General features: G+C 40.9%; 1 protein-coding gene across 2 annotated transcripts in view; it reads right to left on the reverse strand.

The window, feature by feature from the left end:
* PIGN (phosphatidylinositol glycan anchor biosynthesis class N) overlaps positions 1 to 27,089 on the reverse strand; it is a 111,414-nt gene that overhangs the window by 11,007 nt on the left and 73,318 nt on the right. For both annotated transcript variants that reach the window (XM_069808942.1, XM_069808943.1), the window contains exons 19-26: positions 23,483 to 23,594; positions 17,367 to 17,475; positions 10,959 to 11,061; positions 8,449 to 8,551; positions 6,196 to 6,282; positions 3,453 to 3,508; positions 2,892 to 2,967; positions 1,525 to 1,598 (exon numbers count right to left, since the gene is read on the reverse strand). In XM_069808942.1, the coding sequence (XP_069665043.1) occupies positions 1,525 to 1,598; positions 2,892 to 2,967; positions 3,453 to 3,508; positions 6,196 to 6,282; positions 8,449 to 8,551; positions 10,959 to 11,061; positions 17,367 to 17,475; positions 23,483 to 23,594 (720 nt within the window). The remainder of the gene's footprint in view (positions 1 to 1,524; positions 1,599 to 2,891; positions 2,968 to 3,452; positions 3,509 to 6,195; positions 6,283 to 8,448; positions 8,552 to 10,958; positions 11,062 to 17,366; positions 17,476 to 23,482; positions 23,595 to 27,089) is intronic.

The raw sequence follows: 27,089 nt of genomic DNA on the forward strand, positions 1-27,089 counted from the left end.
AGCACAACCTCTCCAGGGATCCCGGGCATGTCTTGTGGTTTCTGCCTTGTTCCTAAGCTGATGCTGTGGCAGTATAACTGCTATTGTTACCTGAGCACAGCTAAATGAAGCTAGCACAAATACCAGCCGGAGTTACAACCACAGCCTCATCAAGTGGCACAGACATATTCATGTCCCCTGGTTTAAGAAGTTGGTATCGTTTCCCCTCTCACACACTCAGATGCACTTTCCATAAAAGCCTGCAATATCCTCAGCACTGCCAAGGCAAGCATTCACAAGTTAGGAAATGCTGACCTTTATGATGCCTGAGCATTAGAAATGGAAACTGCTAGCTGGTCTTCTGAGCAACCCCAATTCCTGAATGCAGCCCTGCTCTTGTTATAAGCCTTAGTAAGGAGTACGAATACCCTTCCTTGGGGGTCTAGGAACAGCCCAAGTATGCTGCACACACAGCTAAGGCAAAGAAGATAAAAGGGATGGTGAGCCTTGCGCTGCCCTTTCAAAAAGAAGTCAGATTTCGGGCTGCCCTGTCCGTCGTTAGTACTGGGTGGTGTACAAGGAGACAACAGGCAGGGCACAGGCAGGATGAAAACAAACAGAAAGGCAGAGGGCATCACACTGAGCAAGGGCAGCTTCCTCCTGCTCAGCTAAACAATATGCAGGAGAGAGTCGCTGCTGTCCCCCTGCCACTGACAGCAAGACTTTTGGTCAACTCCACACAACATTCCACAGTGACAAACTCAAAATCATGTGGCTGACAGGGACCTCCTTCATCTCAGCAGCGTCCATAATCTCACATGATGAGCAGAGGATTCAGTCATGTGCACTGGGTCCACTGAAAAGGGTAGTGAGGGCTAGCAGTTAAAAAAAAGTAAAAATCTTGAGACAGTGAGAAGCGTGAGGGTATTTCAAGTCTGGATACAGGACTCTGCAAGGCTGGGCATCCATCTCGCATTCTCTCTGAAAAGTCTTCAGAGATGGGGAAAGGACTGACAGCCATCTAGTCCTACTGCAAAAAATATGTAATATTGAACACACCTGAGAAGCACTGAACTGCAATGAAAGGGCATCCAGCAGGTTTTGTTTGTTTGTTTTTTTTAAAATGCTGTTTGTGGTGAGGTCAGTGCTACAAAGCTAGAAATTGGTTACATTATAAATGTATATTCAAAAATATTATACTATAGACAGAGATGCAATATAAAACAAAAATTAGACTTTAAATTCTGCTCATTTTTCTATATTATGGGGGAAAAGTGCTCCTTCCGTGTACTGTCAGCAAAGAATATTAAATATCTGATTGTTTCAGACAGGGCCAACACTTCCATTTATACTCATTTATCACTAAGAAAAGAATTCCTGAGCTTGCAAAAATCACTGAACAAAAACCCAAACCACAATAAACAAATAAAAGTAATAACATGATCTACTGCTTTTTTTAAATTTAGGTTGAGATTTGACAATTCTGAATTCTTGCAAAATAGATTTGAAACCCTCACTAATGCAGAAATATAGCACTTACTGTACCTCTTAGAAGACAGTTGTGTTGTGACTTGAACAGCTTCGAAAGCACATGATACCAGAACAAATGGGATTACAACCTGTTTAAAATACAAACCACATTTTAGTTTATAGCCATATTTAGAAAACAACCTGGCAGGTTGTGGAAACATTCTCCTGCTTTTGGAATTATTACAGAATGTGTATGTTACAAAAATAAAATATTGGTGAGAAAGGGTAGAAACTCATTTTGCAGGAAGCACATTTAGTAAATGAATAAAAAACCCCTTCCATGGTCATAGCTGAACTGCAGTGAAATAAGCCATGAGGCAATATGGAAAACTATAATTAAAACACATTAATGATCCTCACTTCATTTATCCATTTTAGCACTACTGATAAATACTTCAACAAGGCGAGAAGACAGAACTATTCAGATCCAATATCTCATGTGACAGGCTGTAGAGCTCCAAGCGTAATAGGACAATCTCATCTCAAACACAAAAATATCTGAATATAGAATGTATTCACTAAGGCAAGGATCACACTGGCTCTCCAAAATGAAGTCAAGCAAATGTAAACAGTTCAGTAAACTAAGAACAAAACAAAGAAGCTAGAAACATCAATGTTGCCTTTTCCTCTTTCCAAAGTTGACTTGTAATCCTTAAGTTAGTAGTGCAAAATGCATTGCTAAAACCTGTTCTCTGGCATTATTATGTCCTGCACTATAACACACAGTATAGCTGTAACTTAAGTCTGCTTTCTCTGGGACTGAAGCACCAGAAAGGCAGAGGCAGGAAATACTGGTTATTTTAGCAATAACCCATAAATACCATGTCTCCCTTCCTGTTTGCCTCTTTACCACTCTGGCAGATCCTTTACTCAAATATTAGAAAAGAGCTCCCACACCTTGCCTGCAAACAAGAAGTGCAATCCAATCTTTGATAGACTATTAAAAATTGTAAGATATAATATTCATTGTAAAATCACAATCTAATCAGTAGGGCATTCAAAGCCTGTACTTAATGTAATGTAGATAGAGCTAATAAAATATTTATATCCTCAATGTTTCTGTAGATATTACGCTATAGGGAAAGCTTATCATTTTTTAAATAACTTAAGTCTTTTCAACATTTAAAATTTCCATTTTAATACAATAAACAGATCTAATGCAGTTAAATTATACTTCCATGCACTTCAGCTTCTCTCTTTTGGGAAACAGAATCCATCTCTAGAAACACTACAAAGGCTGAAAGCTTCACATATGCTTAAGAAGGCTAATGAAGCTCAAATACATATATACGTTTTTGTAAATTGCATAGTTACAAGCATGTACATGACGTTATTTATTAAACAGTTCTTTGAGAAAATTTCACTAAGGTAAGATTACTAACCTTCAGCACAAGCAAGCCTCCCATCATAAAGGGACTGAACACAGTCAAGAAACAATAGACAGAAGCAGGATCAAAACTAGAGAAACATGAAAAAGATATTACAACATATCTTTGAAATGGCATTTTCCATTAAAAAAATAGAGCATTTAGTTACCCTGTAACACACTGTGCGTATATACATTTTTAAACAAGGCTGCCAACTTTCTCTTCTCTTGCTCAAATATTAAAATAGCAGGGAGTGCCAACCTCACTCTTCTTTCTCCACAATTTCTCTCCACTCGTGTCTTTTGAGGCACCATGCTGATGGTGAGCAGCCGAGCTCTCTCTGCTCACGCTGCCAATAACTTCTAATGGAAATTGAGACGACCTCATAACCAACAAGCTCAGGCTCTTAGGGAACATGTTACAGAGAGCAGAAACAAAATATACTGTTATCATTATTCCACTGGCTATTGCTTTAATTCTGCTGCCCTGATTTTGCTAACCAAATTTATATTTAGTATGCCAACTGCAGGAAGAATTTTTTGTACCCTGTGTCTCAAATCAATGAATAAAATTTACCTGTTAACAGAAGCTATGTTTCCGGTGCCAAAAAAGGCTGTCACTATGAAGAAAACCTAGATGTATTTAAGGAAAATACACCACAGAAATGGCTGCAGTAAAACAAACCCAGCATTTTCCCCCCTTCATTGCAATTTACTTTCACAATCCTATCATGAAACTACAAGAAGCTGACCCACTATTACAGCTTTACACTGCATTAAGAAATCCAAAGTACTGTCTAGCTCTACCCAAGATTTCACACATGACTCTGTCAATTTTAAAGGACAGGCACTGCCTGGGGAAGATTTTAGAGCCTGTCTTGAGGCTCCTGCCAGAAAGCTGCAGCTTGTTTTTTCTGGGTCCCTACCTAGCAAGACAGGAACATCCCTGGACCACAATCCCAGCCGTGCATTCAAACGCACATGCTTTTTCAGAATGTACTGACATATGCATGTGTACTGCACACCAGAAGAGATGGCTTTATTGAGGAATTGACTGTGGAAGAGGTAGTTGGCTATGAAACAAGATTAAAGGTTCCTATGCTATCCCTCCCATAGATTTGTTGTCTAAAGGTTATGCTGAGTCTATCATTGCAACATGGGACTCCCAGTTTTTTCCTTACTTGAGGGAAGGGAGGACAACTCTGGCAGTATCTATATAGCTAGAAGGTTTTTTTTATAAACTCTCTGCTTTTCATCTAGGTACACCACTTGCTGCTACATGAGCCCATGAAAGATATTATTCTACCTCCTGAGCTCATTGGGGCCCATTATAGCTCACGTCTCTTCAGTCAAAGAATGTTTTTTAACTGCTTTTTTGCATCAGGTAAAGGGTTAGTCACTATGATTGGCTGCTGTTGCCAGAACTCCCTCTGGTCCTTCCACTCCTGTTGTAACTCCTCCACTGGATCATTTAAGTCTCTGCACAAACAATTTGCTACCAACTGTTCAGCAGAATCGTTGGGATTCTGCATGCAATATTTTGGAAGGATTAGGTCAGCATAACTAAAGAAATTATGGTTCCCAAGGGTATCACATCATTTCAAGTTTAGTAACACAGCAGTCTAACAGCATAGCACAGTTCTGCCAGTTAAGATTTATAAGAACAACAGTTCTGCAATAAAACAAAAAAAAACCAGTAGCACATAGGTCTAATCAAAATGCTAAGCATAAGCAATCCGAATCTTCTTCTGGAAGATCAGGCTATAAGGTCCCTCAGCACATGCTGACTTTTGGGCCCTATATAGGAACTTTGAGGCAATCTTAAGATATACAGCTCACTGGGGCATAGTTGCAATGTGACTGCTCTAGTAGAAAAGGTTTCTCTTCTAATACCACTATTTCTAAACATTAAACGGCATCTAAATTAAAGGCACAACATCTTTTGAGCAGGTGTGTATCATACCTGGTCTCTGCAAAGGAGACCTGCAAATTGTGTATTTTTTCAGAAGCGGGACAGAATACATTCAAGTGTTTTAGATTAAGATGAGATTAAAGTAGTGCTACATTCAAGTGTTAGATTAAAGAAGGTCTATGCTGGAGCTTTAAAAAATGCAATTGGATTGATTGACTTTTGTTTTGGCTAATTTTTAGCATCTGACAGCAGTGGCTTTACTAAAAGTTAGCTTATGTTTTGTTAAAATAGCAAAATAGCAAATTAAATTCATAAATTTACTGCAAGGTGTCTCATTTGCTTTTCAGGTATACTCTAAAGCAAACACAAACATTCAACACCTAGCAAACTGTTTTGCCTCCTTCCTTAACATTGAACTGCCTTCTTAATGAGGTATCTGTCACACCTCCTCTGCTGCAGGTTCCCAATGTCCAACAGCGTTGTCCCAAATTCCAACAGCGTAGACTCTGTGACTGTGATCCACCCTCTCAGATTTGGTTATCCTACGAGTTATAAAGCCTGTTTCTGCAGGAACCAGTATTGAGACAACTCCCTCCCCAGCTCCAGCTATGATAACCCACCTGCACTAGAAACCCATAGGTTCTAGACTGGCTCATAATTTCTCTCCCACTTTCACACCCATCACCCTTGCTGCCAAATACCTCTCACTTAACTGCAGTCCCACAATGGAAGAGAAAAATGACTTTATCAACTCAACAGTATTAAAAAAAAAAAAAAAAAATCAGCTGCAGTTTCATTGCACTAATGCAAAATAACTGCTATGTTAGTGAACAAACAGCTCTTCCCTCCCAAGCCCATATAATTTCTAACAGGAGAAACCACGTGATATAAATAATTCTAGGCTAGATTCTGGGAACACGTTTCACTAAGAGTCTGCAGGAACTTTCCTTCTCATCTCATCTGCCTGGCCATGGCCAATGCCTGCCCCCTAACATTTTCTTCCTAACACACTGCCATATTCTAAAAATGAGAAAATGAGAATAAGTTTAAACTCACCTTTTCTAAATGATTTGTGAAAGTTGAATGAGTTCCCTCCAGCCAAAATGTAATAAAACCAAACTGAAAACAGGACTCCTTAGAAGAAAGTTTACCTCAACTTGGTCACGAGAGACCAAACTTTTCAAAGTGGCCAAGGAGCCAGGTTCCAAACCAGTGCAGTTTGTACTGGATTTCTTAATACATTATCAAAAACCATAATGTACAAGACCATTGTCTTTTAAGCAACATCAGTCAAATCATCTTCACTAGCTTTTGTTTCCAGAGCCTACCAGGCTACAAATTTTGATTGCAGGGCCTTTAGAAACAAACCCATCTTTTCCCTGGAATGCAGCAACCGGCAAAAGGATACAAAGAAGAAAGACCTGCGGATGTCATCTAGGTGGAGCTGTCGAAACTGAGTTATATCAGTAGCATAGGCAAAGTTGAAACTAGCAAGCTGGAAAGACAGCAGAAGAAATCAATACCAAGTATCAACTGATGTACTTTGATTGAACCACCATATTTTTACTGAAACGAATGAGAAATAAACCTACTTCCCTATCAGCTGTTTTTAGAGTAGCACTATGATGAGGACTGCAAACCTTTCCCGTATTTTCATTATACCTTAATGAATCTGCCAGAAAGATTGTACAAGTGAGATGATCAAATGAACAGTGGAGCTTCTGCTGTTATCTACACTAAAAATGAACTTCTGTGCCTTAGACTTATCATCTTTTTTCATCATAAATATTCCTCCTACACACACGCACTTCTACTGCTCACAGGAGCATGTGGATAAAGACCCACAGAAATAAAAGACTGCAATTATCCTCAGTTGACTTATGTTGTGAGTGAGAATACTAAAATATTCTCCATCTCCTTCAATCAGTTCTCAGCACAGTATCACCTGACCTGAAGAGAAATTGTCTTCATGGAGTTTAAGAGGTCAATGAACTCCTTTTCACTGGGGAAAAGAAAAAATTCAAGTAATAGACATTCAACACTGATAACATTTTAATTAAAAATAATCTCACATCATCAGAGAACTGAGCTGGATTCTCTAATACAAGATTTACTTTGTGGCATATATTAACAGGCATTCTAAAGATGATTTTTCTTATCTAAAAACGGGAAGCAGGGGTAAGCTTTATTGTTCATTTCATTTAAAACCAAAAGTCAAATGACATACAGGGAGTGACAACAGAAAACTTAATTACAGCTTACTTATGTTCTTTTCATTTGCATTTGATTAATAAAGTGTTCATCACTTTTAATACTGGTTTAATAGAATTTTATTTTAAAACGTACAGAACATCAGACCACCATCAGACAGGCAAGCATTACTGAGGTGCATTGTTAGAAGATGCAAAAGGTAGAGTGGGTTCTAGAGTAGAAGAGAAAGTACATCCCACAGATTACTCTGCTGTGCTAGAAACCTCCGGTTGCAATCATGGCCTCACGCCAAGTGTACATTTTTACATTCAGATTCCTTCGCTGTCACTTAAGATGCTACGGAACATGCTCACACAAAATATCGTAACTATACATAGCATAAATGAAAAGCAATTCCCATTTTTATTTCTGATATTCAGCCTTAAATTGGTAAAGCCTGTTCTTTCTCAAGTTTTAAAACCGTCTCCCTTGCAGGAGAACCACAAAACCACAGTATGTGTCAGGTCCGCTCTGGTGACTGCCTTGGCTCAGAATTCACCTCCTGGCACTTCTCCCTAATTATTATGAACTGTGAAAGGAAGGAAAGATGTGTACTGCCACTTGTCTTACAAGTGACTCTGGCCGCTCCCATGCATTTGCACCCAGGTTCTCTGTGACCTGCACCAAGGACGGCACATTTGGGAGACGGGCAGGAGAGCTGTGCTGCACCCCTGCCTGGCTCTGAGCACCCAGACGACTCTGCAACCGGCACTTCAGATCTAACCGAATCAATGGCATAGCCACAGTTTGTTAAACCCTTGATGTAACCTAAAAGCTAAGTAGCAGTGCAGCAGCATGGGCGTTGAAAATTGCTGACAATATACTAAATTTTAAGGTGAAAGAAGTTGCATTGATTACAAAACTCCCTCTCCAGGCAAATCCAAGAAGGTGCTAGTTCCAAGTTAGTCTCCAGCTCCTTGTCTGTCTAATCAGAAATAAAACTGTCCCTGAAGAAAGAGCGGAAGGACAAAGTCAGACTAAGATTTCTGGTATTTCCTATGGGTCATTTCAGAAATCAAATTATTTCTTTTCAGCCTCTCACTTGTGAACATGCCATCAGAATAAAAAAAAAAAGTACAGTAACACTGAAAGAGTTACTGTACCTTATGCTGAATTAGCACTATGCTTGACAAACAGAGCTTTGTAGCCTACAGAACATATCACTAAGTCAAACTGACTTCCAGCCTTCCTAGAAATGGCTCTGATGTGGAGTATCTTCAGTAAGATAAACTGTCAATCTTTCTTAGAAGATCACATTCCTATTTCATAAAACAGCTCATATTGGCTTCCCAAAATTAAAGAAATGCAAAGTGCTGCTCTGTGAAAACCACTCAGAATATTTATTATATCCTCAAGGGAAGAAAAAGATAAAGCTGTTAATTAACCTGATATAACTATCTCGAGCTGTTACCTTTGGTTTGAGTGAAAGACCATAGTGCTGCAGTGCTTCTTGCTCCATAGTTATCCACACAAACATCAAACCAGACAGCACCAGTGGAAACAGAGCTTCATACCTGAAGAGTAACATAATAATCTCAGTAAGTGCAGTCACTAACAACTATTTAACATCAAATACTGACGTGTTCCTTTTTTTCTTTCTTCACACAAATGATATACCAAAGATCTAGTGGCATTCTCCCCCTTCTCTACCCATTTCTGAGGAGTACCCAAAGTTGGCTGAAGTTTAAAGCCATACAGTAATTAAATGGTAAAAGTAGGAGAAAGCGAGGCTGCTTTAGCTTTGTCATGTTTTGCACCCATTTTCTCATTTGATGGCTGCCACAACATTGGATGAGTGCCCTTTGTGTCATGATTAATTTTAACAAAACTGGAATAAAATTAAAAAGAAATGGGGAAAAAAAAAGAATCACATTTGCTACCCGTTTTCTGCAAAATGGAAAATTTTCTAATGAGAACTATTTGGAACTGAGGGGTTACAGTCCAACCTAGACAGCAACTAAAGATTTTGTCTCTTTAGGTCTTAATCACACAAACTCATTCTGGTCATCTCAGTCCAGTTCCAAGGAGAGACACATCTGTATAATAAAAAGAGCATTACATTTCACTGAAGTGAAATGTCCTTTTCTTTACTATATACCAATCCATCCCAATAGCAGCATCAAGTCATGCTCTAACCAAGGCCGTTAAGCTGTTCTAGCTACAACCCCAATCTCAGAAGATTACTTCTGGCTCCTATAGCACTCAAACATAGCAAACTATGAGAGTACTTATGTGAAGATTAAAACCCCCAGATAACTTAGGGATGTAGACTGTCATTGGATAATCCTAGTTTCTCCTTGCCCTTTACATCTCAGTTGCACTTCATGGTGCCTCTCAGATTTTTTTTTTTTTTCTTTCAGGATAAAACTATAATACTGACACTGACTATGGCACTAATACTGACAAGACTGTAATTTTTTTCCTTTTTTTCCTCCTTGGACACACACTTATTTGTCTAAAAATAAGAATATCATTGCAGTTAATCTTGGTATTGTTGTGCCTCCCCACTAGCATAACTACAAAGCAGTTTCAAACTGGAACAAAAAAATTTGGTTAGACATTTCTGCTTTAATTATCAGAATGACAAGCAGTTAAACATGAAGACAATGGTTGGGTTGTCAGTAAGAAAGGTACCTACAATCCTCACAATGGTCTACACTTGCCTACAAATTGAATGTCTTCAACTGAGTTGGTGACAACTGGTTGTACGTGACCATGCTCTTCAATACTTGCACTTAACTGCACCTAGAAAGGTGGTGTAATTAGCTGGGCAATGCACTGAGTTATCATTACATGACATAACAGAACACTGAGGAGAGAAACACTGGATACGTTTGGCACTGAGTGCCTTGTTTTTGCTATGATTGGTTGTTTTGGGGTTTTGTTTTTTATTTTTATTTTTTAAAAAGAATTGTTCCAAAATTTGTTGGGCTATTTGAACATTGTAGGAAGACAGCAGAGAGCTGTCAGTGTTTAAGTGGTCTGGTGCAGGGCCAAAATACGGAGGTTACCAGCCTCAGAGAGAACAACATCCATGCTTTATCCAGTAACCAGGACAGGCTAAGAAGGTTGAGCGTAAGAGTGTGCGTGCGGACAGGAGTAAGATAGGATCAAAATCTTAACAGGGAAGTGGGAGGAAGGGGAGGCAGGAGATTAAAAAAGAGAGATGCTTCATCTAAAATGAGAGTATCCACAAGAGGCAGCTATTGCAAAATGTCTGCTGCAAGATATTTTATTCCACTTAATTTTCCAGTGTAATTAAATCCAGAGGATAAGTGGGAGGGAGGCAGAAAGAATGGTTCCTATACTCCCCATTAATTATGCTCTTAAGAGCTACTGAGTCTGGAAAAAAAGGGTTGGCTGACAAAGTGTTTTCTTCATTTACAAGCTCTGCAGAGCTGTCTTATCAAAAAAGAAGCAAGCCCAACTCTTTATGGGGACTAGCATCTCTTTGAAAAAAAATTACTTCCATGAAAATCTCTCTGAATAAAATTTTCCCTCATTTTAGGGCTACCTGTTTCCTGTCACACGTCATTTAAGCCATAACTAGACACCAGTGCTGAGCAACGGGAAAGAAGTTGCCTTTTGTTTGCAAGCAGAAAAGCACATGCCAAAACAACAAAAGACATAAACTAAACCAGACTTATTTTGGTGCAAGATTGTTTGAATACATACCCTTCCAGCCACTGCTTGGTCTAGCCGAAAGGAATGTCAACAAAACAGTGTTGATAATACAAGGAGGAATATGGAAGTTCCCCTGAAATTTTGTTTAGGAAACTAAACAAGGAGATAAATGGTGAGACTACAGCTGGAAGCACACATTACACCTTTAACAGAAATGTTCATGAGATTCAGCAGTTTCACATTTAGCCCTTGATTTTCATATGTAAGACCAATCCAAACAGAGTAAGATAGAAGTACCCTGTGCTGAGGAGCAGGTAGGTGGACATCAGGGAGAGCAATATGCTGAACAGTCGCTGAAAGAGAAATGTGGGGCTCAGCAACGGCAACACCGAGGAAGAAACTGCAATAGAGAGAGATCCACCAGTCACTACACACAGAACATTTCATTCTCGGTAACATGATAACATTCTCCAAATCTTGACACTTTATGTACAGAAATTCAATACTGGTCATACATGCCTTTCTATTTTCAGAAGTTACTTTTGCTAAAGAAAAAACAATGTTTGGAATGCTTAATATTTATCAAAAGTAATTTTAGTTCTCTATAATTTTAATTCCCTGTCTTTCTACCTCACAGCTTTTAGAATTTCTCACAAACTGATATTAATAAGTCCTTAAGATGATGCAGAAGCACTACCCGAAAAAAATGCTCAAACTTGGCTGTTTAATACTACTCTGAGAACCACTTACCATGGCCCCAAGGACCTCTGGCAGCTCCAAGATTGTGGTTACAGAGCCACTGCTCCACTGGATTAGATTAGGAAACCTGCCACATTTTGAGGTGCAACTGAAAATACTGGTAGTAAAGATAGAGAAGCTAATAAGTTGGTAGTTTCTGTACTTGAAAGTTTTAAAACAGGAATATTTAAGGAACTACAGGGGATCGATCTGTCATGCCCTTGCTTTCAACTTGCAATGCATTTCTCTAATGCAGATGTGCGATTTTAAGAGTTGCATGTTGCTCCTTAGTGCAGTCCACTGCTCAACTGCCCAGTCAGCCCTGGTTAGAAGAGTCTGTGCCACCCCTAAAGACACCCCTCTAGCTGGGAAACTTCTGCAGGTGAGGACAGGGCCCAACAGTTTACAGGAGGTGAGGAAAACTGGGAAGAAAGGAAATGGGCTACTAGAAAAGCAAGTAAAGACAAAGAAGAGTAAAGGAAAAGTGGCCAGTGCTTGAAGCAAGGAAAGAGAGAAGGAAAAGCATTGCTGTGATTTAATCTTTAAACCTGATTTTTTAATATGAAAGTTTTATGTGTTTATGAAGAAGTGTGCTGACAAATAACATTGGTGTGATTCTTCATTGTGATACAGCGCCTTCACATTACTGAATCACTCAAAGACTGCATAAACAGTAAGTCATAATTAATTATCACTCTATTAAGGAACAGAAATAAAACTATAATATATGGAAAGTGCTCGCTGACACTTATTATCATAGTATACATTAGTATTTATAGTAAACATATCAACGAAATAAAGATGAGGCTGTTTCTAAAACGTGGGGGTCAGTATATTTTATTTCCTGCCTTTCTGCCTTGGCCACTGCTACAATTAGAGTGAGTTCATTTCAGGGGTGCTCCAGCCTTTCAGCATCACTTGTAGCTTTCTATATTTAAAGAAGGCCCAACTCAAGGAGGAACTCCAGGGACTTCACTGCAAGTCAGAACAGCTGCAAAGAAATTCAGCACGGCAACTGGCCTCTTTCAATGACACTCAACACATCAGATGTGTATCACTCTGAGCGCAATCATAGATGAGAACAGATGAGTGGCTGGTAGGTAATAATTAGCCTTCCCCTTTCATCTCTGATATGACACATCAGATGTTAACCATCAAAAGACCTACAGGTTTCTGACCTATACAAATCTCTGTACATGTCCCCTGCAGACAGTAGCCATGCCAAATTCCTCAAAATTTGGCAAGTTGCTATGATAGATTTCCACTGACGAAAACTTTAAAACATAATATACATTCATTTAGAAATATCTGCTAACATAAAGACAGTTCTGAAGAACATGGGAAGCAGCTGGATTAACTTTATGCCTCCTGGTTTTACCTCTATGTTTGTGGTTAATGTACACTGCACAAACCATACAGTGTAACAGCTAAAGCCAGCTAGACGCAGGCCTGCAGGAACCCACCCATCACTAATTCATTTGCCTGATTCTCCAAAAAACAGTCTTTCTTCAAAAAAATAATTTTAGGCCTAAATTAAAACTTTAAACAAGGTAGGCCTCATATTAATCAGAATGAATAGCTGGGGAGGGAGGAACAATTTTCCAGAAAACTTCACAAGTTTCATTATCCTACCGACATGATAATAATAATCCTAGCAATGTTATTATGAATAAACACTGGTAACTGTGTTTCTGGTTATATAAATACACACAGAGGTGCAAAATGAGAGTTCAGTAAGTAACAGTGCCATTTTTCCGCAACTAAGCAAAAAGATGAAGAGGAGTTTGACCAGCTGTAATGCCACCAACCTTGGAAAAGCTACAGTAGACCTTGGTATCTTTATTCTTATGGTGCCATATTTGTGGTACATACTAGTGACAAGGCAGGTGCTAGTTGTGGTTATGGTACTGACAAGGCATTTCTCTCCAACAGGAGCACTGAGGATACGTTGTTGGATGCCTTAGCTTTTTACCTGCTTAGTTCTGTGTTTAATTATGTAGAGCAGCTTCAGTAAGTACATAAAGCTCCTACCTTGTATATCATATTCACTTAAAATGATTACTTCCAGTCTGAAAGACTTTGCTAAAATATTCAATACTACCATGGTAGCAAGTAGACTTTTTGGGTACATACAGTTTACTTCACTGCTAGCTTTATTTTTATCATAGAAACATCACCCACAGCAAAGAGAATTTCTGATATACTTTTTCCTCATAACTCTAGACCTCTCTGCCCAAATCATCTCCTAGATGAAAAATGTTTTTCTCTCACCCTTACATAGGAAAGATAACCTTTACCCTCAATTCCTGCTCCAGTAAGCCAAGCAGGACATCATTGATCTCATAGACTTTACGACTGCAAGGAATTCATCCACGCAGAGATCCCCACTTAGCTTAGCAGGTTACAAAGAGTTAGGAAAGCATGATGGAAAGGAAAATGCTCCAAAGAAAACTACATTACAAAGAGAGCCTTGCTCACATACACACTGATCACAATCATTTGTATTAATTTTGAATTGATTTCATAGAATGGTTTGGGTTGGAAGGGACCTTAAAGATCACCTAGTTCCAACCCCCCTGCCATGGGCAGGGACACCTTCCACTAGACCAGGCTGCTCAAAGCCCCATCCAACCTGGCCTTGAACACTTCCAGGGATGGGACATCCACAGCATCTCCAGGCAACCTGTTCCAGTGCCTCACCACCCTCACAGTGAGGAACTTCTTCCTCACATCTAATCTGAATCTACCCTCTTTCAGTTTAAAGCCATTACCCCTTGTCCTATCACTACATGCCCTTGTAAAAAGTCCCTCTCCAGCTTTCTTGTAGGCCACCTTCAGGTACTGGAAGGCTGCTATAAGGTCTCCCTGGAGCCTTCTCTTCTCCAGGCTGAACAACCCTAACTCTCTCAGCCTGTCTCCAGCCCTCTGATCATCTTCATGGCCCTCCTCTGGACTCACTCCAACAGGTCCATGTCCTTTCTATGTTGGGGGTCCCAGAGCTGAATGCAGTACTCCAGGTGGGGTCTCATAAGAGCGGAATAGATGGGGAGAATTGCCTCCCTCGACCTGCTAGTCATGTTTCTTTTGATGCAGCCCAGGATACGGCCAGCTTTCTGGGCTTCAAACACACATTGCCAGGTCATGCTGAGCTTCTCATCAACCAACATCCCCAAGTTCTTCTCCTCAGGGCTGCTCTCAATCCATTCTCTGCCCAGCCTGTATTTGTGCTTGGGATTGCCCTGACTCATGTGCAGGACCTTGCACTTGGCCTTGTAGAACTTCATGAGGTTCACACACAGGCCCATCTCTCCAGACTGTCAAGGTCGCTCTGGATGGCATCCCTTCCCTCCAGAATGTTGACCGCATGACACAGCTTGGTGTTGTCAGCAAACTTGCTGAGGGCGCACTCAACCCCACTGTCCATGCTGCCAACAAAGATGTTAAGCAGTGCTGGCCCCAATACCGACCCCTGAGGAACGTCACTCATCACTGGTCTCTACTTGGACATCAAGCCGTTGCCCGCAACTCTGAGTGTGACCATCCAGCCAATTCCTTATTCACTGAGTGGTCCATCCATCAGATCCATGTCTCTCCAATTTAGAGACAAGGATGTCATGTGGGACAGTGTCAAATGCTTTGCACAAGTCCAGGCAGATAACATCAGTTGCTCTTCCCTTATCCACCAATGCTGTAACCCTGTCGTAAAAAGCCACCAAATTTGTCAGGCATGATTTGCCCTTAATGAAGCCATGTTGGTTGTCACTGATTACCTCCTCATTTTTCATACACCTTAGCATAGTTTCCAGGAGGACCTGCTCCATGATCTTGCCAGGCATAGAGGGGAGACTAACTGGCTTGTAGTTCCCTGGGTCTTCCTTTTTTCCCTTTTTAAAAATGGGGGTTATGTTTCCACTTTTGCAGTCAGTGGGAACTTCCCTGGACTGCCACAACTTCTCAAATATGATGGAGAGTGGCTTAGCAACTTCATCTGCCAGTTCCCTGAGGACCTGCAGATACATCTCATCTGGTCCCATGGACTTGTGCACCTTCAGGTTCCTTAGATGGTCTTGAACCTCATCTCCTCCTACTGTGGGCGGTTCTTCATTCTCCCAGTCCCTGCCTTTGCTTTCTGCGTCTTGGGCAGTGTGGCTAGAGCACTTGTCAGTCAAGACTGAGGCAAAAAAAGTCATTGAGTACCTCAGCCTTCTCCATATCCTGGGTAACCAGGTCTCCTGTTTCCTTCCAGAGAGGGCCCACATTTTCCCTAGTCTCCCTTTTATCACTGATGTACCTACAGAAGCTTTTCTTGCTGCCCTTGACGTCCCTGGCCAGATTTAATTCTATCAGGCCTTTAGCTTTCCTAACCTGATCCCTGGCTGCTCAGACAATTTCTCTGTATTCCTTCCAAGCTACCTGTCCTTGCTTCCACCCTCTGCAGGCTTCCTTTCTGTGTTTGAGTTTGTCCAAGAGCTCCTTGTTCATACATGCAGGCATCCTGCCCTTTTTGCCTGACTTCCTCTTTGTTGGGATGCATGGCTCCTGAGCCTGGAGGAGGTGATCCTTGAATATTAACCAGCTTTCTTGGGCCCCTCTACCCTCCAGGGCTTTATCCTATGGTATTCTACCAAGCAGATCCCTGAAGAGGCCCTAAAGTCTGCTCTCCTGAAGTCCAGGGTAGCAAGCGTGCTGTGCACTCTTTCACTGCCCTAAGGGGTGAGCTTGAACTCCACCATTTCACGGTCACTGCAGCCAAGGCTGCCCTTGAACTTCACATTCCTCACCACTGCCTCCTTGTTGGTGAGAAGGTCCAGCATAGCACCTCTCCTCATTGGTTTCTCCATCACTTGGAGTTGTCGTAACGCATTCCAGGAACCTCCTGCATTGCTTATACCCTGCTGTGTTGTCCCTCCAACAGATATTGGGATGGCTCAAGTCCCCCATAAGGACCAGGGCTTATGAATGTGAGGCTGCTTCTATCTGTATATAGAGGGCCTCATCCGCTTGGTCTTCCTGGTCAGGTGGCCTGTAGCAGACCCCCACTATGATGTCACCTGTCCCTGCTCTCCCTTTAATCCTGACCCATAAGCTCTCGGTTGGCTCCTTATCCGTCCCCAGGTGGAGCTCCATGCATTCCAGCTGGTCTTTGACAGACGGAGACACCCCCTCATCTCCTTGATGCCAGTAAGAGCACAGCCCTGCAGGCATGCGTGTATCTCTAACTGTTCTTGTTTATTCCCCATGCTAGAGGTATTTAAGTGGGCCTCCTGATGAAGCTGACTTACTGGCTGGAGTGGCTGGAATTCCTTTGTGCTGCTCTTCAGGTGCTCTCCTGCTGACCTGTGATCCCTCTCCAGGCTCTGGGCACCTATTGCTGGCACCGGCATTTTAATTTTAGAGTGGTGAAAAATCCATGGACTTGTAAATCATTTTTTTCTTTAATAATTAGGTTCTAACAGATATCAAACATACATTAGCATCCTTAGTTCACACTTATTTTGCAAGGCAGCTCTGAAAAGCACTTCCACACCCCAAGGGTCTCCATCATCAGCTGCAACTTCAAGTTTCTATTGAAATTCAGCAACAACCTTTCCTCACTTTCCTATGCTTAACTGGATTGCTTGCAGAACATCTCAGATCACCCTTATATGGCTCCAAGTGACACAGAAAGGGAATTTATACCATCATATTCCTAAAACAGGTCTTCAAGATATTCAGAATATTCAAAACAAAAGATAAAGCTACTTGTAAATCAAAGTTGTTTGCATTGTATTACAAATGTACAAATGAGTAATATTTTAGAAGACTAACATTCCTCAAAAAACCTCACTTGGGAAAGAATAGTGAACACATGGAGGAACTATTAGGAGTCAAATAAAGGAATATGCACAAAAGTAAGATGTAGAAAAATGTCACCGCCCTCCACCCAACCTCAAACGCATACAAGTTTGAGAGGGAAGATGTTCTTACCTAGAGTCATCCAGCTAATAATTTGATTCAATATAGGCAATCCCTGTTTGTTCTTAAGACTCTCATGGGTACTGCTCACAACATATGTTGAAAGTGCAATACTCAACATCTAGAAAGAAGAAATCAGATAATAAAACACATAATTAATCTATGTATCTCTGCCATCCCATACTAAATATGTAAATATGCTTTAGAGTTGCATAAACACATCCTCTGAATCAATGTAACAACAGGAAGTCTGATATGTAGTGTCAAGTATTTCTAGCTTTTTACAATTTATGCTTTTTAAAACAACTTTTTTTTAAATTATTATTATTATCTATTTGTACTATCTTAAAATAGTTTAAACAAGTGCCCTGGATCACTGATTTGACATGATAAGCTTTCTGTCAAGATTGGTTACTTAAACACTCATGTAAACCACAGAAAACATACGCCCTCAGTTTTTCAAGAAGCACTTGTCCTCAAACAGCAACCACAAAGAACTAGCACAACCTCTGGCTTTGCTGCAGGATCAGGTACAGGGGAAGGCTAGTTAAAGCAAGAGTTTTGCATGGGCAGCACAGCTCCTGTAAGAAGAGACAGCAGCAGCAGAGCAGATTGGAGGTGGATTTTAAGAGATGGAAAGAAGCTGCAATCTTAGCAGACTGTTCAAATGAAATTGTCTGAACCATCTCAAGCAGAGCCCTCTGCCTTGGAGAAGCAGTGAAGCTGAAGAGGGTTTCTTTTTCTTGACTAATTCAAGAGACACCATTCAGTCATCAAGTAGACGCGAAAAACCTTAGGAAAATTACCCCATCAGTCAGTTATTTTTGAAAGATGACAATCATCCAAGAAAATGCTTGAGCTCAGTTTTCAATTGCTGCTATTTATTCAGAACTCTGCAGTTCCACTAAAAGGCAAATCAAGCATGCATGGTACTTTGCAAACATGTGCTTTAAAACTGCATTACAAGGTATAATTGCTGTTGTGGCTTTTTTTAGTGCAAAACAACTACATAGTGTTCACATCCATCACTTTTTACTGCCATAGCTGCCATTCCCCTGCCAGATGCAGTGGTACCTACTGGTACCTGCCCAGAGGATACACTTAGCAGTCAGCATCCTTTTTTGGCCCGGTTTCACAGGTGCTCAGTATCTGCTGCTTCTATTTAATTTCAGGCCACAAGAACACGTAACTTGTACTTCTGTGTGACATCAATAAGCTAGGCCAAAGCATTAAGCCTCCAAAAGCTCAGGGAATTGGCCCCTTTAGACCTCTGATGTTTATTTGGGATGCTTTTGTGGTATTCAGGCCAGATGTCTCCCCTTTGATATATTTTTTCAACTTCTTTTAGCATCATGAGCTCTGGTAATCCCTCTGCTATCCCCTAGCCACTGGTGAAGTCACTTGCACTCACTTTGTGTCATCTCCTGTAATGTATCTTGTGCCGTGGAAGACTTGTGATGACCTGGGCAGGTTAGTAAACCCAACTTACTGCTGCTAGATCTATGCCAGCATCCAGGGAAGGGCTCAGCATCTGCTTTTGAGACTCCTGTGTTTGCAGTTTAAGTAATGTTTAAACTGCTTTCAGCTTTCACCAACATCTCCAGGACTGTGGAACAGAGCAGAAGCAACTTGGAGATGCAGACTGAGGTCTCCAGCTAAGAATCTGTCTTCTTTCCCCCTTCACAACTTTCTTTAAAGTTCAGAGATTATTCTTGAAAGAATTAACAGCTGGCCTCTGAGAAACACTCATCCACAGGTCACAGCTAGAAAGAAATCAGGGGTGACATCTGCAGTCCCAACACCTCTCTGCCAGCAGCTCTGGCTGGGAGCTCTCTGAAGCATTTAACATGATAACCCATAGAGAAAGTGTTAGGAGAACCAGCACCATCAGCTGGATACTTTAAAAGGCTGGTTGAAAACACTCCTCCTGTCCCCTTATTCCACTGATATGACATAGATTACTACTGTTTATTTCTCCTCCTAATTTAGAGGAGAAAATTAAAAACCCGACCATCTTGGACCCACATGAAGTTCAAGCCTCCTAGAAATAATAACTTGGCCCAACATTATCAAACAATGAAAATAGCAGTGTTTTCCGTAGTGGAAAAAAAAACCTGGACTTCACCTATGAAACTGCTGCCAAAGAGAAACTGGTGTTCTCTCCAGCAAAAAAAATTAAGTTGTACAGTAAGCACTGCAGCAGTCTAGCTGATGGATTATAAATAACTCCTGTTTTCACCATTTTTGAAGCCTTAATGACTTCTCAAAGATCATAGAATCATAGAATAATTTAGGTTGGAAAAGATCTTTAACATCATCGAGTCCAACTGTAAACCTAACACTGCCAAGTCCACCACTAAACCATGTCCCTAAGAGCCACATCTACACGTCTTTTAAATACCTCCAGGGATGGTGACTCAACCACTTCCCTGGGCAGCCTGTTCCAATGCTTGGTAACCCTTTCAGTGAAGAAGTATTTCCTAATATCCAATCTAAACCCTCCCTGGTGCAACTTGAGGCAGTTTCCTCTTGTCCTATCACTTGCTACTTGGGAGAAGAGACTGACACCCACCTCGGTAGAAGACAAAAGTAGCATTAACCAAAAGACGATTCTCTCCTTGCCATAGCAATCAAAATTCAGCAAGAAAAATGTTATTCCTGTTTTAATGATATCAAGAGAAAACTTGAGAAACTCTTGGCAATTTTCAAAAACTGTGAGGGTGTAATTATTATCTTCTGCTTCAAGCAAACAGTGACATGTATCAAAACTTCAAAATTAGGTTTAAACATAACTGAAGTTTTTGTAACACAAATGTAACCATATGAAGCTACTCAATCTTGCATTTTTACTTTTTAAAATGTCTTTATTTATACACTTTTGCTGAAAAATCTTTTGATCATGCTATTTGGCTGTCTAGGACTTTTTTGTTTCTTTAAGGCTAATACCCATGTTGGAAATCTATAGCGTGTAGCTACAAAAACCAGTGTACCACCAATAAATGAGCAGCCTGTAAATGGCCTCTCAGATCCATACAGGTATGTAGTTCATACTCATTTGCTAAGGTGTACACTCTGTCCCATCCACGGAGAAACCAACACAAAAATACATAGTTCAGGACTGGATAGGAGAGAATTACCTTTTCTGTGGAGGTCTACACACAAACTGGCCATTTTTTTGCCTACTCTGATGGTCTCTGCCAACTCAGGTTTCTTTTTGGCCAAAAGAAGAGCAATTAATGTAATGGTACAAGCTTTGTTCCTTACCAGGCATGATATCTTCACTACAGGTTAATTCCCAGATGGAAAAGGAAGCTCACTTGGGCAAGAAAGAAGAAAGCTGTCTTCAGAAGAGAAAAAAAGTTCATCATAAGCACAACAAAAAGCCTAGGCTATGCTGAGAGGAAATGGCCTCACGTTGCACCAGGGGAGGTTTAGATTGGATATTAGAAAAAAATTTCTTTACTGAAAGGGTTGTCAGGCATTGGAACAGGCTGTCCAGCGAAGTGGTGGAGTGACCATCCCTGGAGGTGTTCAAAAAACACGTAGACATGGCAATTCAGGACATACTTTAGTGGGCCTGGTGGTGTTGGGTTGACGGTTGGACTCGATGATCTTACAGGTCTTTTCCAACCTAAATGATTCTATGAATCCCTCTCTTTCTCTGACTGAAATAGGAAGAGAACTGAAAAGGGAAGTGTCTTTATTCAGATGCAATTCTAAAATAACTTGTGAAGAACAACTCAGGCAAATAAGAACTACCTGAGCCTTTGGGAAATATTTCCTTATTTCTTGTATGAAAATGCATCTCATCCCAAATGAGCAGATGCAAAAATTTGAGGTGAGGCAAAACAAAAGACTTAAGAGGGTTCTTGCACACAGACACTACCAAAAACAAAGAAGAAAAAGATTATAAAAAAAAAAAGTCAGGGGACTCTGATCAGAGAAGTTTGGTCAGATCAGTAGACTTTTTGCTAAAAGGAAAAACACTAGAAACACCAGCTATTCCTTCTCCATTGTGTAATTTAAAAGCTTTTAGTCAGAGCTGAACCTACAACAGATGTTAGCAGAGGGGCTAAGGGAACCCCCAAGACAAACCATAAAGAGTACGAGGAAGGGATGCAGTATTTTCCCTTCCACTTCAGTCTATACTTGGAGGAAAATGGCACACAAAGAAGACAGACCTGTAGCAAATTAATCTATCTTCTCATTCCCCAAAATGAAGAAACATCAATCAATCTTAGTTTCCTGTCTAGGAAGGAACAATGTTATCAGAGGAAAGCATAACCTTCAGTGACTGCCTCCAAAACCACATATGGGGGAGCTGCCAAAACTACTTATAAGAAACCCCTTGTCAGATGCAAAGCAGGAACCTGATCATGTGTGGTTATGTATATGAATGTCAGTGAGGTGATCACAGCCTGTCATTGCAAAATAGGTCTGTTGCATCTGACTAGAGGATTCATCGCACCATTAAAACTGCCTGGGAGTTCAAAATGCTCCAAACCACCATTTTTGAAGATTACCCCCTTCCCTGTCCCCAACAACAACTCAAAAGAAAACGTAAAAGGAGAACAAGGGAAATTAATCGCCTAGAAATACTAGTCTTCTGGCAAATGTTTTTCTTTCATATTGCTGTCCATTTCAAAGCAACTACATGCAACCTAACCTCAAAACAAGTTAATTACTTAGAAATGGGTAATGCCTCTGTAATGTCCTTTTCCCCCTCTAAGTCTGAATAATCTCCCCTCCCAATCCTTTCCTTACCCTCAGTGTGAATGGTGGATCCCATGTTTTCCATTCCCAAGTAAGCTTTTGAAATAAAAATCTAACAGATACTAGTAATTAAATGTCACTACTGTAAAACATCCTCTGATAAAGGAACAATTTGAGGAGCTTTATGATATTCTCCAAGGTTGGGAGAAAAACAAAGATGTTACTCCCTGAACAAGGAGGCAGAACATTTTAATCTAATTAAGTATCCCAGGGCTCTGTGAGTGAATTTCCCGATTCTCTAAAGTTGGCTCAAGAATAGTCTGGCATTACTTTTTGACTACAGATCTATTTCATCATCATCATCATTTGTGAGCTTCTCCACGAAGTCACACCACATGAGATGCTGCAGCAGTTATGTGGCAAGTTGATGTCAGCCAGCTGCCAGATGCCCACCCAGCTGTCCTCTCACTCCTCCATCCAGTACAATTTGTTTTCAGGCATTCCAGTGAGAAATCCACTGCTAAGTATATACTGAAAATATCTGTCCTAAATGCTTAAGAACGGAACTGATACCTCTTTTCCACAGTTCAGCTGGAAAAGTTAAGAGAAACCACCAGCACATTACACACGTGTGCGTGCTCAGGTAAAGGCATCTTAAGCATTCATTATTCTTTCCCCTCCTCCTTTTAACCAATTTAAGCTCCATACCTAAATCAGTCATATAATGAATGCATTGCTTAGCTCAGTAAGAAACTCCAGCATGTAAGTCATAACCAATAAAGCTGGTCCTGAAATAAAACCATTATCCTGTAATAAGTTCTAAAAAACAAAAGAGGACAGCAGACATACAAGGTATTGTTAGAATCTTAAAGGCTCTCTAGAACTTAATTAGTACCTACTATGAAAAGATCTACCTATTTCATGAAGCTATAAAGAAAAAAAAATCTCATCTTTCACCTGAAAGAAGATTTAACCAACAAAAAACCAGCTCAGTATCAGTCTCACTTTGTTATTCAACAGCCAGAAGCTGGAAAGAAGCCCCTGAACCAGCAAGCCTGTTCTCAGTGTGCATGTGCAATTCCTGCAAGGTCGCTGGAAGTTACATACACAGACTGAAGGCAGGACAAACCATCAAACTCTGAGTAGAGCATCAAAATGTGTATGCACATCTATATATCAATACACATAAATATGCACAGGATAAGCTTTTTGGGAACACAGCATTATGATATTTAAAAATGCATATTACCATGAGCACATGGTCCCCTTGAAATATTCAAGTGGAAAAGTCTTAGGAACAATAATTTTCTTCTTGAAAATTGAACCCTTGGTAGGAACACATTCCTAGAAAGTACATAAAAATTTGCATGTAAAAACCCTCTAACATTCAGAATTACTGAAAAGTAGCAACTGACCTGATAAAAATGTACTTTCAGATCTTCGTTATTTCTGTACTTATTTTTGTTTTTACAAAGAGATACCAATGAGAAGCAAGAGATCAAGAGAGTCAGCAAACCAGTTCCTATTCTGTAAAAACAAACAAGAGAACAATAAAATCCCAGGGAATATCATAAAAAGGCTCAGGAAATTTTCATAGAAGTGTTCTTCACCAAGATGAAATAATTCAATACAGTATCAAGACTTAATACATTAAGGAAACTTAAACATCCAACTTTAGAGAAACAAAGTCCAATCCAGAATCAAGTGGGGTTTTTTTTGGTTGTTTTTGGGGGGGGGGGTTGGTTTTTTTTTGTTTTGTTTTGGTTTTTTTTTTGTAGTGGTTGGTTTTTTCTTTGGGTTGGGGGGAGGGGGGCTTGGGGAGGGGGTGTTTTTGGGGGAGTTTTGGGGTTTGTTTGTTTGTTTGTTTTACAAGCTTGCCATCCACAAATACAGTTACGCTCCTTTGATGCCAGCGGCAAAAAAAAAAAAACAAACAAAACAAACCCTCTCCATTTTGGCTATGTGTCTGATCTGTCATTTTTAGCTACTTTCAATTACCTCCAAATAATATTTTGAACAAAATAGTAACAGTGACCGGTGATCTAAACTTAGTGGTTTCAAGGTTTGTCATTTAACAGGGTAATTACACCACCATTACTATCAAATACATAGCTTTGTTTAAATGCAACAGCAAGACTAACGGGAAGATTGTCACTTATCACATAAACACAGGAAAAATACTGCCTAGCATTATTGAGTAAATATGCTAATTAATGACACTGTTCCAAAATAATAGACGTGATTCACTAAAAGATCAATACTGATACCACCTCAAACTGCCTCCCTTCAGTCATCAAGCAAGCAGAGGAACTGTAAAGGCAGCAGAAGTTTTTGCATATATTTGTCACGCTATAACTTTGATATGGAAGTAGCCAAACCATGCAGTCCTCGCTTCCACTTGTCCCTCAGCATCTCCAGTGAAAGACTACTGACAAAAATGTCCATTTGTGACTGCTCCACTCATTGTGTTTTCTCAGACATAAATACAAAACTGTACAAATACCTCATATTCATAGGCATATCTCAATAGCAATTTTCAAGTAATTAACTAACCAATACAGGAACATGGTTGCAGGCTACTCACTCACAGAATGGAGATTGGAAGGTATCTCTGGAAATCAGTCTAGTCCAACTCCCTACTCAAAGCAGTGCCAAGTACAGCAGGCTGCTCAGGGCCATGCCTAGCAGGTTGTTGAATACTTCCACTGATGGAGACTCCACAATCTCTCTGGGGAACCTGTTCCAGTGCTCGACCTCCCTCAGTGTAAAAAAGCTTTTTTCATATGTTTAAATGGAATTTCCTGCATCTGAATTTTTGCCCATTTCTTGTCTCTTCACTGGACACCAAGAAGAATCTGTCTTCTTTAGTCTTCTCCCCCAGACAGGTATTTATATCGATTGATAAGATCCTCTTGAGTCTTCTCCAGAATAACCAGTTCCAGCTCTCTCAATCTCTCCTCCAGGATAAGCAGTCCCAGCTCTCACTCACTCTCGTGAGATGCATGCTCTAAACCCTTACTCATCTTAATGGCCATTCTCTGGCCCTTGTCCAGCATCTCCACATCTTTCTTTCCGGAGAGCCCAGAACTGGACACAGCACTTTCAGCTGTGTCTTGTCAGGGCTGAGTAGAGAGGAATAATCACCTTCCTCATCATCATCCTGGTGATGCCAAGGATACCATTGGCCTTTCCCACAAGTGGCACATTGCTGGCTCATGGTCAAACTAGTTGGTCCCAGCCTGTCCTGGTGCATGGAAAGTATTTCTGCTCAAGTGCAGGACTTTGCACTTCCCTTTTTTGAACTTCATGAGTTTCCAGTCTGCCCATTTCTCCAGCCTGCTGAGGTCCCTTTGAAGGGCAGCACGTCCATCTGCTGCATTGCCCTGGTTTCGGCTGGGATAGAGTTAATTTTCTTTCTAGTAGTTGGTATAGTGCTATGTTTTGGGTTCAGTATGAGAAGAATGTCAATAACACACTGATGTTTTCAGTATAAACACTACTTAGCAACAACTAAGTCAAGGATTTTTTCAGCTTCTCATGCCCAGCCAGCAAGAAGGCTGGAAGGGCACAAGAATTCAGGAGGGGACACAGCCAGGAGAGCTGACCCAACTGGCCAAAGGGGTATTCCATACCATGTGATGTCATGCCCAGTATATAAACTGGGGGAAGTTGGCCTTGGGGAGGGGCTCAGGAACTAACTGGGCATTAGCCAGTGGGTGGTGAGCAATTGCATTATGCATCACTTGTTTTGTATATTCCAATCCTTTTATTATTACTGTCATTTTATCATTGTTGCTATTATTAGTTTCTTCCTTTCTGTTCTATTAAACTGTTCTTACCTCAACCTACGAGTTTTACCTCCCCCCCCTCCGATTCTCTCCCCCACTGGGTGGTGGGGGAATGACTGAGTGGCTGCACGGTCCTTAGTTACTGGCTGCACTTAAACCACGACATGAATCAACCACTTCTCCCAGTCTTCTATCACCTACAAACTTGAGGGCCCATTCTATCCCATCATCTAGGTCAGTAATGAAGATGTTAAAACAGTATTGGCCCCAGTACCAAACCCTGCTGTACACTAGTGACTGGTGTCCAGCTGGACTTCGTGCCCTGGATTACAATCCTTTGAACTTGACAGTTAATCCTGTTTCCAGTCCATTCCACTGTCCACTGATCTAGCCTGTACCTCATCAATTTCTGTATGAGGATATTATGAGAGACAGTATCAAAATCCTTGCAAAGTCAAAACAAAACATTCACTGCTCTCCCCTGGCTCACCAAGCCCGTCTTCTCATCTTAGAAGGCTACCAGCTTGGTCAAACATAATCTCCCCTTCATAAATTCATGCTGACTACTGCCAATCTCCTTGTCCTTCATATGTTTATAATAAATGGTTTGCTTCCAGGATTTGTTGCTCAAGTACCTTTTCAGGGATTGAGGTGAGGCTGACTGGCCTGTAGGTGTCTGGATCCTCTGTCTTGCCCTTCCCGAAGATAGCAGTGACAACATCTGCTTTCTTCCAGTCCTCAGGAACCTCTCCCACCAGACATTGCCACAGCTCTTCAAAGATTATCACAGTGATTCACCAGCTCCTGGAGCTCTCTTGGGTGTGTCCTATCAGGGTCCACAGACTAATGCATGTCCAATTTGTTTAACCCTAACCTGATCCTCTTCCACTAAGGTTATGTCTTCCTTGCTCCAGACCTCCCCACAGGTCTCAGCACTCTGAAGGCTGGGGTTTGTGATGGCCAGTCTTACCAGTAAAGATGGAGGCAAAAGAAGGCCCCAGCCTTTCCCATTCCCATGTCCTTCATCACCAGGTCCCCATCCCAGTCAGCAGCAGGGCCACATTTTCCCTAGTCTTCCTTTTGCTGCTGTACACTGTCTTGTAGTATTTTACGTCCCACACCAGATTCAACTCTAGGAGAGTTTTGGCTTTCCTAACCTATCCTGCATATTCAGACAGCATCTCCATGTTCCTCCTGGGTCATCTGACCCTGCTTTCAACTCCTGTATGTTTCC

The sequence above is a fragment of the Haliaeetus albicilla genome, chromosome 21 (genome assembly GCF_947461875.1).
Source record: "Haliaeetus albicilla chromosome 21, bHalAlb1.1, whole genome shotgun sequence".
In the NCBI taxonomy this organism is placed as follows: Eukaryota; Metazoa; Chordata; class Aves; order Accipitriformes; family Accipitridae; genus Haliaeetus; species Haliaeetus albicilla.